The 17,788-nt window shown below is 50.8% G+C and overlaps 1 protein-coding gene across 2 annotated transcripts in view; it reads right to left on the reverse strand.

Moving 5' to 3' along the window:
* Window positions 1-338: 338 nt before the first annotated feature.
* The window catches only part of LOC122377831 (sperm-associated antigen 6-like), a 49,388-nt gene continuing 31,938 nt past the window's right edge, over window positions 339-17,788 (reverse strand). For both annotated transcript variants that reach the window (XM_043358304.1, XM_043358306.1), the window contains exons 10-11: window positions 967-1,112; window positions 339-789 (exon numbers count right to left, since the gene is read on the reverse strand). In XM_043358304.1, the coding sequence (XP_043214239.1) occupies window positions 663-789; window positions 967-1,112 (273 nt within the window). In that variant the 3' untranslated portion in view covers window positions 339-662. The remainder of the gene's footprint in view (window positions 790-966; window positions 1,113-17,788) is intronic.

Raw genomic sequence — 17,788 nt, forward strand, 5'->3', positions numbered from 1 at the left:
AGCTATATTTAAAGTCTCGTTGCAGTCTGGCTTATCGTTCCTAGGCTTCAGAAGCAGAAAGAACATACCGATGACTGAAACCACACATTACTTCTGCTGTGGACTGTACATCAGCCAATCAGCCGCTAGCATGCTGTGAGCGTTGAAGATCAAGATACCTTTTGAGTTGGCGAAAAGTTTCCAGAGAATGTAAACCGGAACGCGAAATGACACTTTCAAATGGACATAAGAGCAGCTGTGGCGACTGCTTCCCCATCCCTTACCCCTAAGCTGCATTTTGATATGAGAAGGTTCATGTCCTGTCGATGCAGTGAAAGCTCACATAAATAAGTGTAGAATATCTGATTGTATACATGTATTGAGGATTTTGCACGGGGGACACACGGGTCGTATAAAACAGGTAACAATTTCCTTCGTACTTCGACAAGAGACAATCTATGACGTGAGACGTACCGATTCGATAACAGCCTTGGAATGAAAGACGTTAATGCAACCTACCAAAAAGGCATTCAGGGATAAAAGACTCAAGGACTTCAATATGATAAACAACGTCCTATTGCTATTCTATCGACTCAACCCTTATCTCGTTACACCGTTTATCGTATCGTAGGGCTCAGCCATCGGTCGACTGTGGCGTCCTCTATACGGCGCCTGTGCTGCCCTCAGGCGGTGATTCCGGAAGGCGCCGCGGCGTCCTGCTGCCAGTCCTCTCGTGCGCCGTCCGTCCAGTCTGGCTCGTAGGTCTCCAGCCGCTCCAGGAGGTGCTCCGAGTAGCCCGGGCTGTAGTATCTGTAGAGCGAGAAATAATGTCAGAAGATAGTCAACATGCGCAGCACTAGCCAGTTCTGGAATACTGATCGAAGCCACGCATCACCACAGCTCAGACCTGAGATGTCGAGTCAAATATCAGCGACTGTGGTGACTGTTTCTAGTAACTCTGGGGCCAATGTGACGTTGTCGGCCTACCTGACGATCTCCTCGGGGAAGCAGTTGTTGATGGTGTTGATGTACTCGCGCAGCTCCGTTCCCGGCTCGGCCTGGATCTCCTGTACCTTTCTCAGGCAGCCGGAGGTGACAAATTGCCGGCGCGCCTGCGGGTCGTGCGGCAGCACCTGCAACAGAAGAGGGCGGAACGGCGGGATCAGTATGAGTGGTATCATGAGAGAGCTTCGGTCTAAAAGACTTCTGAGATGCATGGCTTAGATTTCTTTAAAAAAAAAAACGTTTGCATCTGTTCAATACCACGGATACCTATCGGAAAATTCCACCTTATGTAAAAACGAACTAGTAAGTCAATCTAAAACGGTCAAGCCAATCAGTTGTTCGATGCGCAGTACACGCAATATTCTTAGTAATGGTCCTTCCAACATTCAACAAGCAGTGCGACGTGTCCTTGGGCTTCAAATACGCACTCTCTTGGGAAAGCAGCATTAATACAAACGCGGATATGCATGTTGCATGTGCGATTCCGAGTCGTTTGTCCGGCTGAAGTGACTTCACACGACCTCAAACACCTGATGCTGCGTAGTGGTGTATTTGCGGAGTGGCACGCGACTGACGCAAGTTCCTCAAGCGTGCTAACTTATTCCGTATCTTGAGAATTGGGTGTCCGCGAAGGCTACGTGCCGAGAACGGTGCAGCAATAATGTCTGGTTATTTTTGTCAAGCTGGGACGTACGACATTAAAACTTGCGCAGTTTGTATGTACATAAATTTTTCCAGAGCATCCAGCATAATTTCAGACCCATATTTCTAAATCAACATACTTGAGGGACGAAGCTCGACACATGCAGAGCCGAGCTTCAAACGATTGGCTTTCGACCAAAAACTTGCAAATAAGGCTGCGCTGTGTGACGCCCGTGCATCCACCAGGAAAACCATGGACAGAACCAATGGAAACAAGCAGGATTCATAATAAACTCATGGTGAAAGGGAGAAATGAAAACCGAAGCATCTTGTGACGAGCGTGTCGCCCAAATTATCCCACGACCACAATCATTCCCGGCAGCATATCAAACAAAAGTTAAATTAATCACCCAAATGAGCCACTGTGGTATCGACCACACCGGCAGACGCCGATCCCGACTGGTCACGTGACCTGGAAGCCGTGGATCCCACCTGGTCACGTGACCTAGCAGGTCATCACCCGGTTGTGTGACGCCTCTGGGGAAGACAGTAGGACGATGGGTGGTACTGAGGGCGGCTCGGAGACCCGTAGCTGCGCGGGTTTGTGACCGGTACGGTAGTGAAGCCTCGTGCCAGTTCGGAGGTTGCGTCTAATGGTTGATGAGTAATGTGCAACAGAAATCAAAGATAGTGGATAGAAAAGAGTGCAGCAGCTTGGCGACGGTGACAACTATAAGCCAAAGTTGACGGTAGCCGGATTTATGTAAGGAGTTCACTTGACAGAGAATGCGGAATATATGACGGTGCAAGACTACGGTCGACAAGTCAGCTCCACCCTCCGGTCAGAGTGCAGGCGGAACCGGGTCCACCGACCTAGCCAAGCCTGACAAGCCGACGTGTCCATCAGCGACACGGTGATCGTGTCTGTGGGCAGTATCAGTTCCCCAGCCGCGATTGGCATCCATCAGCGTCTCTATTGACTGGCCGACCGGCCGACCGACCGGCCCGAGGGCACCGGTCGCCGCCTGGCACCGCCTGACCCGGCCCGGGCCGGACCGACACGGTACGGTAGCGCAGTTCGGTCTGCAGCCGGGGCAGCACGGGGTCACTGGTACGACGGCCTGTTCGGCGGAGACAACGGCTGGGAAGAGGTCGACAGTCAGCACTGCTTGTTGGCGTCTTGAGACAGAGATCGTCTTCCAGATACGGCCTGACGTCCAGCGAGATTTCCGACCTTCCAGGCAGCTTCAGGACGGGAGGTAAGAGCGATTTACTCTGTATGCACCAAACTCCATGCACCGTAAATAACAATTTTCACCTTACCGCAGCAGACATGAGTGTCCTCTCTATCCAGTCTGACGACGTGCTTGCCGCTCGATTCCAAGACACAATGTCACGAACATGCTACGACTTACAGGCTTCCTGCATCCGGGTGGCATGTGGCAGTAAGCCCCATCGACACTGGAGTGCATGTCCTACAGCACTGGTGCTACGCCGGGGAAGCACGGGAGGGGTCGGGGAGGGGTCATGGCGGCTGAGCTCCCGACACCACGACAGATTAGCCGTGGTCGGTCGGTCGCGGCCGACCACTTCCGGCTGGGGAATTGACCGCAGGCACCGCCCACTTGGCTCAGCCGACATGCATGCGCCGGGTCAATAAGTGATGCTGAATTGAATGTAGGCTTTAGTTTGAGTTGAGAAGCGTAATGTGCTCATTCGTCAAAGCCCTTGACTCTCAATTGATGATCAGTTTTACATTCGTTGCTCAATAATGCGATCTCAGGGCAATGGAATGGAATGATAGGCAGCTATGAGCTAAGCATGATTCATGACTCGAAAGCGTCTGTGGCACGACGGTCAAGAGGCGGAACTGAGGTAAATCAATGCAGGAAAGCGTCATCGGAGTGTAAAAATCATTCAGACGTATCGTAATCGGCAGGCGTAATATGCTGAATCTGTTCAATGCATGCCAATCAACGCCAACAAATCGTCACTCGGGCCTTGCACTTTGATCAAGATAAATTAAATTATTGGCACACAAGCTGTTGAGCAATCGAATATAAATGAGCAATGTGTCATGTGCATCGCCTTTCACGTGCCATTCATCGCATGCGTTGCGTGTTTTCTTCAAACGTGACTAAGGAGCCGATGTATAATTGATGACCTGCAACACTGAAACGCTTCCTCGTAACATTAAATCGGGCACTGTTCCTACATTGACCACACCATATACAGGCGCATGAGGCAAAAAAGTTAGGGATTGAACAGCATCGCAAGATTGTCTCCCCTGGCATCTCAGAAGAGAAGACAGACAGAGAACGAAACAAACTTCAACTCCATTCAATACCTCCCTCATCAAGCGGCCTCTACAGTCGGCGATCCCATTCCCCACCCACCAGTCTGTGACCTGGCCGCAGGTCACCGACTCCACCTGCTCTGACGCACCGTCACTGGCCGAATCATCCCCCCTCTCCTGCCGTCCCACGTCACTGAACATCACCCACCGTACCGTCAGACGTCAGCACGACCCCGCTGACGTCACGGCACCGCGAATCCCGGCGTCATCGGGGCGTTTTCAGCGTCCAAACGGCTCAGTCTGCTTGGCCAGTCGAGCGGTAGCCGGTAGGTAACTGACGCCGCGCCGATGGGTGCACTTGGCACGCCTTCATCGAAAACTTCCAGCTCTGTCGGCTCGACTGCCAACGTGCGTCACGCCGTCTCCCGGTAGTGTGTTGACCGCGGTTCAGATGGATGAGCCCGTGAGGAGACAGAGTGCGTGACGCACTGAGTGGACTGCTTTACACTGCGTGCGTCAGTGCTGTCTGTGAGTTGTGGTTCCGCGTCAGTCTGTGCGGTGTTGAAAAACACGTCACTGGTCGCAGTTCGCACGCTCGGGCCTGTGCGTCAGCCGATAAGATAGTTCGCTGTTGGGTGCATAAAGGCGCTGATATGCGCCAAGGTTCGACTGATCAGGGTAGAAATAGAGGTTTCAACCTCGATCATTTCGAGAGTCACTTCAGCTGCTCGAAGCGGCATGGGGAATCCCGTAACAACCAAACTAACGAAGAGCCAAACGGGATATTCGATAGTTGGCGATTTTATGGAGCACTGAATAAATTAAAATTCGTAATAAAATCAGCTACATCAAGATGAGGTAACGTATGAACAGAACTTTCAGCAGAAAACAACCGGGATGTAGTCAAAAGGTGACCCCGGTGACCTAAGCCACCATCATGGAGGAGAATTGGGTTAGTGGCTAAAGTGAACGTCTCGAAGCTTGCATGGCTTCGCTCCTGCGCCTGACCTCATTCATGATCGACCTGGGGTTAGGCATAACAGAGCTGAAGGCCAAAGCCGTCAAAGCTTCACGATTTACGTCATAAGTGCTTTCAGAGGCCGAAGCGGCCCCAAAAATAGCAGCGGGCTCACCGTCCGGCAGCACCAGTCTGCCCGTAGAAACTAAGGGCCAGGACAACAATTAGATAATGCAGAAACGGTTACCAACGCTCTCACTCTTCAAAACATTTTCCAAAAATGGAGTCAGACTATATATCAGACTATATGTATAGCAAGTTAATTTCTAACATGTTACGCACACATGCATGACACAAGCATGGACATCTGCCCCCAAAATAACACAGCCAAAATAGCGGCTCTTCTAAAGCCCCTTTTCATCAGACGTGCATCAAAGCCATTTGGGTGAAGCCAACCGTGCACGAATGGGCCCAGACGGACCCCAAAGATCCCTCCGGCTCGACACGTGGCGCGGCGGGCTGTTCGCCTCCCACACCCACGGAGCTCACGTGTCTGCCGGGCGCAAATTATGTAGGTGCCGGTGCACGGCCCACGTCTTCGCACCTCAATGGGGCGATGGTTCAGCGCGGTGTTCAGTATGCATAGCACGCGCTTATCGCGATTGAGTCGACGGCCGCGTGTGGGAGGCAGAAGTGTCAGGGAGATCTCCTTGTCTGTCGAACGGAATAATGTGACTGCAGCAGCCGGGCAGGGTGACGCCGAAACGCGCAAAGCGTGCCCTGTCCCCTGCACCAGTGGGATTATCGTTGAACATAGCACAAATAGGTACATACCGATACATGAACAATGAGCATATAAATGGATATGCCGATGTTTAGAAATACATCATATAACCATGAACATTCAATATATCCCATATGCGACCCTGGCTGCTAGCACACGATAAACATGCGACCCTGGCTGCTAGCACACGATAAAAGCTTCGTCAGCGCCCACCCAGAGCGCTAACGGCCGCCGCCCGGCCCGTCCAAGCCCGATAAACACGGCGTAATTTCCTGAATGGAACAAACGAGCAGCGTTCATCAGCTCGGGGCGGCCCTGCTGCAGTGATGACACACCATCAGACTGCAGGCGGGCATCAGTCGTCGACCACGGCGCCATAATCGACAGAAATCACTCGTCTGCTGTCGATCGTTACCGTCTCAGTTGGAAATAATCGTCTCAGTTATAGCTCATGATCGGCAGACGATAAGTGACGACTGATCCTGTGATGGCCGCCCTCAGCGTCAGGTCGAGATGAACGGGCTCTTTCCGCATCGCTTCTCAAGTATCATAGTCATGAGCTTTATTTTGTGCCTTTGTGTACCGATCAGCCAACTACGCCGCATGTCACGAGTCAGCTGACGTTCATCCCGTGAAACCCTACCGATCGTTACCAAAATCCCATCTCTCAGAATCGGTGCGGCTCAAATCACGGCCGTCAGCGCAGACCACGAGCCGACCACAGTCCGAGCGGCAGTTCCGGCGGCGCGCAGCACGCCTTCATTTCCGCCGACCAGGAGACCCGCCCCGCGACCGTCGCGTGACGTGTCGTGACCGGGTCGGTTCCGCACGGTCCCCGCGGGCACATCAGTCGGCGAGTTTCCGGCCGTCCATCGGACCGGTCCAAAAACAAACGGTCCGTCACGCCCGCTCGATTGATGCGCATTGCGCACCAGCCTGGCGTGCCAGGAAAGATGCGATGGCGAACCACGCATTGCTAACGTTGCAAATGAGGCGCAATGGGCAGATTAGTGGTGTCAATCGGTTACCAAAATTTCGGTATACCGATACCGAACCAATAGCGATTCGGTATTCGGTATTATATACCAAAAGCATTTGGTATTTTGTCGGTATTATGAAAATCAACTACTACCATAAAAGATACAATTATATGAAAGAAAAACATTGACCTTTTTCCTCGAATCTATAGCAAAATTAATGAAAAATCACCTTTTTATTTACGTGATATTTCGGCCAACAGACCATTATCAAACGAAAGAAGAACAATGTAGAAGACAAAAACGGTTACAGCAGACAGACGGCAGCCTATTTTCATGTTTTTCTTTCATATAATTGTATCTATCATGTTCCTCGCCAGAGCACTGGCAAACATTAATACTATCACTACCATAAAAGATTTGAAGCATTTTTGATAAACCTTCTGAACTCAAATTTGATTTGCTAAATGGTATTGGATGAAGAAAAATGGCAATCATGACACATTTCTCCAAAATGCATGATGTCCTAACAAATGGGCAAACATGTTAGCAGTAATATCAAACACACAAGTCTACCAATGTTAAATGGCAACTTATCAGTGCTAGCTTATTCCAATACCATGAGGATAATTATCTTACAAAGAAAGCTAATGTGGAAAACAAAATCATGTATTAATGTTTAACTTACTGTATGCTGGAAAACATACTTTAACTATCTTACTAAAAAATTTCCAAAGCATTTATCAGCAACAAATTTGACTTTGTTTTGAGGAGTCTGTGATTGATCTTATTCTTGACCCTGTCTTGCTCTACATTTCACTGCAATGCAAGTACATTATCCAAAACCCTGTTTTATACAGCACTAGCTTCACCATTATCATCTAATATTAAGGGCAGCATTTATCACTTCATCACCTCACAAATCCTCAACTTCCCTCAATTTCAAAAAGCCTCTGTTAATGACTGAACTGGACTGAGCGATCCTGTGGATAATTTATTTTCTTTAATTAGTGTTCACTTTCCTGCTCTCCTCAACAGATAGAGATCGCTAGCAATGTAATCAAAAGCATTCCTAAAATATGATTGGTTTTTGGCTTGATTCGCGCACAGCCGTTTCAAAACTGAACACATTTAGTCAAAAAACATTTTAATGTCGCAGCTGCGCCAAATACTGATTTAGCACAAAAACTTTAGTTTTTGGATTGAAAATAATTGAAAAACTTTGTTTTTTTTGTTCTTCATTTTTCAGCAATAGCAGCCTTCAATCTTTCTTGAAATAATTTGAAGATTCCAAAAACAAATACATAGAATTTTTGACTAAAGTTTTCTAAGGCAAAAAAGAAAAAACTTTCTTCTATACAGCTCTGTGCCATGCAAATTGCAAATGGCCGCCGCCATTGTGTAAGAGATGACACGTGACATGTGTCAATGCTTCCGTAAAATTATGGACATTTTACTAAGCTTTCATCGCGATATCATTACAGTGGTGTCTGCTATCTATCAGTGTGCCTCGTAAGTAATTATTTAGCAAATTTTGTTGTGTTAAACATTTGTTAATGAAGAAAAATTGGCTGCGTCAGTATCGTCACCATCGCTACTTGGGTTGAACTCTAGGGGTATCATGGATTTTGTTTTTATTAATGGTATAGCCCATCATTGTCAATAGGGTCACCATTTTTGGATCATGATAACACACTTAACCCTGCCTTGACCGGACTCGAATTGAATGACTTGAATTGAAACGTTTGATGGTTCGCCTTGGATGGTTCAGGCATGGCCTCAATATTGACTCAATATTTGTTAACTGACCTCAATATTTGTTTATAGTTACACAATGCAGTTATAAATGTGTTTTTCTTTTAATGCAAATTATTTAGATATTCCCTTATTTTTTTTTTGTTGCCTTCTTTTAAAGTATTACCTTTCAATGCTTATCATAACTATGTCTTGAGAAAGTTTGAAGCGTTTTGTTTTTTACTGATTTTCTGAATTCGGTATCTAGTCGGTATTTCCCCCCTATTTCTAAAAATCGGTTCGGTTTTGGTATATTCTCAGTGGTTTTGGTCGGTATCGGTTTGGTATTGGTTTTCAAAATTTCTGAAATTGACATCACTAGGGCAGATGCACCACCAGCGCCCTGATTGATGTCCAGTGCCCACGGCGGCGGTGTGGTTGGATTGATGTTCACGGGCGCAGCCGGCGTTCTATGTTTGTCGGGCGGCTGTGCGATGTTTTGCCTGCGTTAGAAGGCTATGTGGCTCCCATGGGTAGCGGGGATCGCATGGGCCGGGAATAGACCACCGCAGTGACGGCAGACCGGCGCCGCTGCGTAGTTGGAATAAATAGATGAAACGGCCAGGCTGAAAGGTGCAAATTAGGGATACTCTAACTACGTAGCAAGGTCCAGTTGCATCAGGTTCCAGAGTCATAAAAGATACGTTTTCGTGTCGGTTTATTTCCAGATCCAGCTAAAAAAAACTGAACTGATGGGCGCCATCGACTGGCCCAAAACGGCTCACTGACCTGGTGGTCGGCTCTATCATTTATGACAAACGGCCTCCGAGTCCGAACTGCGCTCGCTCGTCTCATTAGTGTCCCCGGGTCTAGCAAGTCCCACGTCCCTACGTCTTTTCTTAAGTCCCATCTCGCTGTTTCTTCCCAAGTTCTACGCCTTTCGGTCCTTCACAAATCCCGCGTCTCTAGATATTTTCCAAGCCCGCGTTTTCATTTCAGTTCCGCGACTCGGCTGGGCTCATCGTGTCGACCGCGGACAAAAAGCAGTAGCCATCAGCGGCGCTCCCTGTCGCCGGAAACGACCGATCGACCGACGGCACGAGATTGTCCCTCCGTCCCGGCGCCGGACGCTGGCCACCGTGCCGGTCGGTATTGTCCAGATGGAGGTCCGCCAGCGGCCGAGGCGCGCAAGGTGGCAAATAACGGCGATTTCTTGAGGTCGTGGTTATGTAACTTGCCTGACGCACACACGTCAGCGACAGGGCAATCGGGTTAGACTGGAATTAGACCGACAGAAGCTGCCATAAATGGTTACGAGGGTGGTGTCGAGGACTGAGTCACCAGAAAGAAAACGGAATAAGAATGACTCACGTCCGAATTTCCATTATGACCACCGATCACCTATCAACCCTGTCACAATCTCAGTCAGAAAAGACCGCCAAAATGAACACCCACCGCTGTCGGCTAAGGAAAGGTCACATCCACCGTGGCATTTGTGCCACATTTGTCTTCTGTTGCCGTACAGTTGCCATGCAGTGCTAGACTCCCACAAAAGGTGAGGCCCGCAGGGACCAAGGAGCAAGGCGTTGGATCCACCATGTGCGGTCGGCTAACTGGATGAACTGCGATGCCATTGATGAGGGAGTTACAAAGAGATATCCAGTACCGTTATTCAGCAATGCTTTGACGTCATTGGTTCTCTGTTAGCGGCATCGTCCATGCATTGACACCTGTGACGCTTACGGCTGTGAATACTGATGACGTCATTGACCGTCAGCTGTCGCACCGGTGAAGTTCTGCGACTGAGGACAAATGATAATGCTGAAGATACTGTGAATGACTATGACACTGGTATTTCATTCAGGGCACACCACCTATGTGAAAATTCGTATTATCGGTGCGACGACGCATTATCTTTCGAGCGTCACTCACTATCGGAGAAGTGGTAGGTATAATGAGCATTCACACCCCGCGTGATACCCATACGCACCCAATTTCCGTAAACAGCGCTTACACGGCACCATCTCGGACGAACACAGTCCGTGCGTTTTAGGACCGAGTGAAGTCATCACACATGCCTCAGGGTCAGGTTGGTGAGTTTACGAAACATTCAGTGTGACGCATCACGCCCCCACCTACCTGTGATGCGAATCCGACCAACACGTGTCCTTTCTCAGGAGGGGAATGGTCGCGATAGTCTGACCGACAATAAACGGCCCACGCACACTAGCGCCAGGACACGTCACTGATGGCGACTTACATACATGTCATGGATTTTCACATGCAAGTGTGTAGTCCCAAAACGCAGTCAACAGTCAACACCGTGCTATCGCCAGTCATCATGTCAACTGGCAATAAATGTAAGAAGCACTGACAACAAGCTTGAGGGATGCGAGATGAATACCTAAATAAAAAAGCAACTACAGCGAGCGGAGCAGCAAGTGTAGTAATTCAACACCGTGCATCGGGGATGCGCGCGTCATTAGGTATGACGACTCCCGTTTCACTGCTCTATGGAGCCAGTCTGTAGCGTTCGCAGAGGATGTTCGAGGAATCATCCGCAACAGCAACGGTGCCTTCATACGGCGAAGATGGCTAGATATGCGTTATATAAGAATTCGTCCTTTCACATGGTTGGACAAAACAGGGCTTTCTTATAAACGGATCACAAAAATGACAGGAGCACTGGTATGAAGAGTACTCAATGCGCATAATATAACATGTCTCTGCTGTACTTATGTGACCACCTACCGAGCCATCACGTCTCACGATTTCTTGGGACGGCTCCAAGGAATGATCTCTAGGAAGGGACGAGGAGGCGCTGCAGGCGCTCGTGTTCCCGATCACTAGCGTCAGCCGAGACGAGGTGAAGACATGGATGCACAATTAATTGAGCGGAAGTGTGCTAGGAGCACCAAAGACTGGAATTAGACCGCTGTAGGACCAAGCAGCTTATACCCCTTCGCTATCAACGAGCTGGAAGATCTAAACGAATGTAGTGGTGAGGTCACTGGGAAAGTATTGAAGAATGAAAGTCTTCATTTTTGCTCTTCATCGCAGATATTGCATTATCGAATAAGACACGCCACGTAAGGAGAATTTAGTTCAAAACAATTTCAACTCAGCAAATCACTTAGCAGAATCGCACCAAGAGGGACCATTAGTCCCAGGTCACGCACGCGAGGACAAAAAGAACGCCATTGTGCCGCTCTCTGCACGTGACAACTGACAAACAATGCCACCTCGGGCTGGCACAGCCATTAACCGGGCCGTACCATGGCCACCCCCGCCGAATGACGTCACCAGACCGGCCAATTCGCTCCTAATGACGTCACTGGTTCGATCCGCAGCACGGCTGCCAACGCCTCCCGTGTTTCGGCACATCGACCGAAGACGAGTTGAAAGACGCCGACGATAAGTAATGGCGGCGACGAGTGAAGCGATTGGCACGGCAGGCGACACGGCAGGCCCCAACACTAAGCAGCTGCCGCTCGCAACAAGCACACCCAGAGGTCACAGCACCCCTTCTGACCCCTCTCCTCCCCCTCCGTGACGGACGAAAGGTGGCACCGTGCCCGCTGAACCCAATAACAGCTAAACGAAGCGGCAGCGGTGGGTAGATAATGTAGCTGTGGTGGCGTCACATCCCGGAGCTGACGCAGGCAGGTCAGGTGCATATTTCAGACGGTCGCTTTTTATAGTCACTCAGTGACCCGGTGCACGATATCGAGTGGAAGAGTGTTAGCGCTGAGTGGACCGTAACACCGGAGCAGTGACCGTCACGGATCACGGGACACAGGTCACGGACTCACGGGACGGACTCAATGGAGCTCATGGGTCACGGATCACGAGTTATACGGGCCACCGACGCTCACGGGTCACAAATGTATGGGTCACAGGTTACGGGTCGCATCAGGTCACCGTACCCTCTGATGCAGACGGCGGTGGCTCTAGAGCCGGGTTTCTGACCGCAGCTGTCAGCCTCAGCACCGTAAGTGAACAACGCTCCCGTTACCAGGAGGGGGTTCCCGACGGCCCTTGTTATCACCGACTGAGACTAAGCTCTCGGCAGTAACAAGGGCCCAGCACAGCGTGTGCGTAGTGACGCAAAATACGAAAAATCCCCGCTCACGGGAACACTAAGAGATGCGTTCATAGCTCAGCCAAGACACATTAAAACTTCAATAGCCTCGAACGTCAGAGCCTCAGCAACCAAGACAGTCGGGCCCGTTTCGTCGCTGTTTGAGCCGTGAAAAGGCGTCTGTAACGACGGCTGAGAGGGTGGCGGGGGCGGCCCAGGGGCTCCAGGCAGCAGAGGTGAGTGGCGGGGGTGGTGTGGGCGGTCTGCTCTGAAGACCGGTCCCAGGGGAGACGGCGGGCGGCCGGGGACCGTGTCGGCCAGGAATAGACGGCCAGTGCGGGGCCATGGCGGCCACCGCGCGGCGATAAAGGGCCGCGTCGGCACCGACAGCGGCCCCCATCGATCGCGACGGCACGGTCCGAGCGGGTGCCGGACAGCTGAGGTGAACATAGAGGAAGTACCGCTCATTGGGATATCAGATGGGAGATGTGCAGTTCAGATTCCAGCATAATGGACAAAATCCTGGCGACTGCCAACATGGACGTCCCAATCACTCCCAGCGCACAAAGCGATATGGATGTAGATTGTAGATATATCGGAGAGTCAAATCGCTGAGTCTAACGAATGTAGTAATAAAAGTACGCTCGGGAGTCTGCAGACTCGAGGGACATCACTTGTGACGACAAGTGACGAGTACCATCGTTGCACCACCCGGTACTTGCACAAAATGTTTCTTTTGGACAAGTTGTGCATTAAATTCATTCTTTTGAACGAAGCTGACATAACCTTCAGACCGGTGAAGACCCATAGTAGGAATAACCGGGCCAACGCACACAACGAAACAATTGTCGAAAGTAATTTCTTAACCCTATTAGTGGCAGGCTCCTGGCTACCCCCTATTAGTGGCAGGGGGGGCTGTTTACGACCCCCCCCCCCTTGATATCTCGAGATCTAACGGGCCGATTTTCAAAATTCAAACGGCATTCGATTGCGCTCAACGTGATCTACATTTCTAAAAAATAAAAATTAAAAAATGTCAATAGGGGGGTAGAGGGGGGTAAAAACGGGCAAATTGCAGATACATTTTAGACTGTTTATCACGGCCAGGTTTCTGAACCAATCTTAACGCAACTTTTGCCGATCGATAGAGAATGAACCAGGAATTCACATGGATCCTAAAAATATGCATTTTCAAAAATCATAGGCGGATACAGATCATTGAGATTGGGGGTACACAAAAAGTATAGTAAATAAGGTTTTTGTTGGTACTGTTTCTAAAAAGGGTGGTAATGGTCTTGTTTTGTTACAATTTTCTTATGAGAGAACGACTACAATTGTATTGGTCATGCATAGGCGGTGTCAGGGCACCTATGTTGGGAGGTAAAACATAACCCCCCTTTTTGGACGCCTGGATCCGCCTATTATAGCAAAAACGTGTCAAAAGAGGATGCACAATAACTGTATATGTTATCACATGATACCTTTCATTCACTGTTCGTAAAACTGGTGCAGCATCGTGATCTTCGCCCATATGACTCGCTTCACGAATAGGACCCCCCAATTCCCAGTGCTCTGGAGCCGCCCCTGGTAAAGGTATGAACTTGAAATTTTCAGGGAATGTGCCCAATTTAGTTTTAGGAAAAGTCAGAAAATTTCAGCATCGTAGCTTCAGCGGTTTCGGAGATATTCCCGAAAAACCTGAGGGGTGGATAAAAACAACCCCCCCTGCCACTAATAGGGTTAAGTAGCTGAAGCCTGCCATCTATTTTGTTCCCGTTGCTGGCCGGCAAAGTCGTTCATTTGCGAGTTCCCAGTCTATTTCGGGCACCGTCAAGACAGCAACGGCAACAGCAAGATTTACCGCCAGTTCATAAGTGCTCTTGAAACGGTAGCTGTTTTTAATGATAACGACAAGATAAGCTAATTCAATTAGCTATGCATGCAACGAGCCTTGTTTGTTGCGACAAGCAAACCGTAATATGAGCGCTAAATGAGTTTACGAGGACATTGTCACAAAATAGAGAGCCCGATATAGTCCTGTTTTCAGTGTGTGGGCGACACTAATAGCACCCGTTTTGACCTTTATGCACGGCTATGTCCACAACCCACCCGTCTGTGCCGTGCTGGACCATTTCGGGAATAGGCATACAAACGGTTGCTTGGAGACGCGCACCATTGTCCTTTGCCGAACTATAATAAAGGCTGAGCAGCGCGCTTAATACTTTAGGGCTGTCGATAAACGATGCACAAGCCGGATCCAGGAACTTGACATTTAACTGAGTTTAAACAGACAATGAATGACCACGATGAAAACAAGCTAACATGATTCAAATCCATTATCATAGTTGACCGATCCTTCAGTAAATAAAAAAAAACTTCACTGGGAGGCAGGCGCCACGGGTGCTACTGACACCAGCTATGCATTACACCATAATACATAACCCAGGATCCATCCTATATGTCAACATCCAACATGCTTAGCCTATAGGCCACCCCAGAGCAAACGCACGTATACATTATATAACAGCTCAACAACCGACGTGATTGCAGGGCAATCATTGGTCATTATCGGGAGGCGGCGGCGGCGGAGATCCCAATGCCAGCTATATCGACCCAGCCCGATCATATATCCTGCTTGTCTGTTGGCCTGAGCCCCGGCCACGCGGTCGGACCGTGGTCCCTGACGGCGTTCGCCAGCGTCAGATCGTTAAGGACAGAAAACCATCTAGCTCGGTGGGGCAGATTGATGCACTAGCTAGCCTGATTCGTATGGATATCGTTCAAAATGTACCCAAAAACTAGATAACGAGTGATGATTTAAAACCACAGTCCACAGGGGTCGTTGTTGATCAGTTCGTTGCTTAAACGGCTTAAAGGTAGTGTGCCAGCTTTCTTGGACCGTATGGAGTTAATGGCCCAGATAAGGAGAACCGGATTTTTAGAACTTATCCATACCTTCAAAACTCATGGAAACGTCTTCAATTCTTCAAATTTTGAGTACCCCAGTGCGAAATTCGCCCCGACGGGTTGTCGGTCGTACCCCAACCACATTTCACACCACTATGAACAATAAATGCACACACTGAAATCGCTATTACCGATATGCTCATCCAATCAAGTTTCGATAAACCCGTTCATCATCATCTCCTGCGGTTTCGAACACGCCTGTTAGGTGGCTTCTGATGCTCGTCGAGGTCGGAATTTCCAAATACGCGTGGTGCGTCGGGCCGCGCGCTCTGACTTCGGCCAAGAAAAATGCGTCAGCTGATCATTGTCATTTCTGCCACTTGCGTGTGGTAAAATGGGGTCATAACTTATAAGACGGCTTTTTCATATCAATTATTTTACATAAAATCATATTTCAAACCATAAATAATGTTCGACAGCCAAATAAAAGAAACAATACCAATACGGGCTTACAGTTTAAGGCTCGACATTGTGTTGTCTACGATTAGACAGCTGATAACTCATTCCCGTACGTCGTATGGTCGTAACACTAAAATGACCTTTCCTTATTGTCACAAGTGCGCCGCATTCGCGATTGTTGCCCGACGCCTGTTTGCAGGTGAGCCCACTACAATTGTTATACATATCTAAAAACCGAAAAACTTTTAGGCGAAAAAGGCACTATTCCAGGCCCATTTTTGATTTTTTTTTGCGATATTAGGTAAAAACAGAAGCTTCTTATCCTAGGAAAAATAAAATGGGAAATCTTTCAAAGGTGGCACACTACCTTTAAACGAAAACGCCATTATCATTCAGAAAATCGGAGAGCTCAAAGGGACAGGATCACTTCCTCACAGAGCGCCGTCAACCAGCCGAGCGCCGCCCAACGCTCATTCCGGGGCAGTGTCGTCCCGCCTGGCGGTGAACGATACGCCTTGGTGTTCACTGTTCAATCAACTGAAAAAACGCCCGTTGCTCAACGGCTTCGAGTTCGGTTGGTAGGGAAGCATTGGGAAATCCTGCAATGCTGGATGGAATACAAGTTTGACGAAAACAGCAAACTGCCTTCATGTTATCGCTTACATTTGTTAACATGTGCCCGATTATGTCCCCAGGGATCGGTGAAGAATCATGACATACCGGACCTAAAACTCTCTGGATGCCACTCGCACTGCCAGCCGTGGACGCGGACCGGGCTGTGGTGCCACCCAGCACACCGGCAACGTCCGGCCGCCTCCGGACCACGCTGAGCGCGTGTGTGCCACCACTGACTGCCCCGGGCCGGTGCGGGACACGACCGACCGAGCCAGGCCGACCGCCGTCACCCAGCCGTGCGCCGTCCATCCCAGCTCGGTACCTGTCCGCCGGCCTGGCGGTGAGCGGCACCCCGTGCTGCCGACGCCGGCCGCCGGCCACCGCGCTCTACTCGCACCGCAGCGAGCCGCGCTCGGTACCGGCCAGGTCCTCCACTGGCGGTACACAGCTGCCGGCACGGTCACTGTACCGGACCGCGCCCGGTGTCACCGTCACCGAGCAGCTGTGGCGAGACCAGCGGGTGGCGGCGCGGCGGCTGCTGCAGGCGCGCGCGCGCCAGCTGCCGCCGCAGCTGCTGCAGCTGCTGACGCGCGCGTCGCGCCGGCGCCGCGCGCAGCCGCCGCTCCGGCCGTGCCCGGGCGTCCTGGTGACGTCAGGCGCGCAGACGTCGCCGGTGCGGTCGGTCGGAGCCGGGCAGTCCACCGGGCAGCGCCACAGCGAGCGGGTGTCGCGAGCGACAGGCACCGACGAGCCACCGCCCCGCCGCAGAGTCGTGCCGACAGTCACCCGCAGCACGAGCACCAGTCCTCTGCCGCCAGCGCCGCTGCCGCAGTGTCTGATCGGGCCTCCGTGGACGTCTACCCCGCCATCCTACATCACCTACCCGTCCAGCAGGATGAAGTTCACTCGCCAGCCCTCCGCCGACAGCCTGGTGGCCCCGTCGGGTCCTCCGGGTAAGGCCGCCAAGGTGGACGCCGGACTGCTGCAGCGACTCGAGAACATCAGCCTGGAGGACTCCAAGGGCCCGGTGATCGTCTTCAGCGAGGCTGACGACGAGCCGCGGCCCACCTCGGCCGCCGCCGGCGACTCGCCCAAGCACTCGCTGGCGGTGCCGGCGCCCGATGTTCACTCGGAGCCGCGCCGGCCGCCCATCTCGTGAGCAGTGACTTCCAAAGGAGGCACAGCAGCGCACCCACCGCAGCGTTCTGAGCTGAGACTTGGAGCGGAACAGCCAGCGTGAGGGCAGCCGCCGCCGGAAGATCCGGGTCGAGAGGACCACTCTGGTCCGGGCCGGGTAGGACCGGACCAGACCGGGACGCGCCGGGGAGTACCATATGGGGGACCGACGGAC

The sequence above is a fragment of the Amphibalanus amphitrite genome, unplaced genomic scaffold (assembly GCF_019059575.1).
Source record: "Amphibalanus amphitrite isolate SeventyFive unplaced genomic scaffold, NRLGWU_Aamphi_draft 000051F_arrow, whole genome shotgun sequence".
In the NCBI taxonomy this organism is placed as follows: Eukaryota; Metazoa; Arthropoda; class Thecostraca; order Balanomorpha; family Balanidae; genus Amphibalanus; species Amphibalanus amphitrite.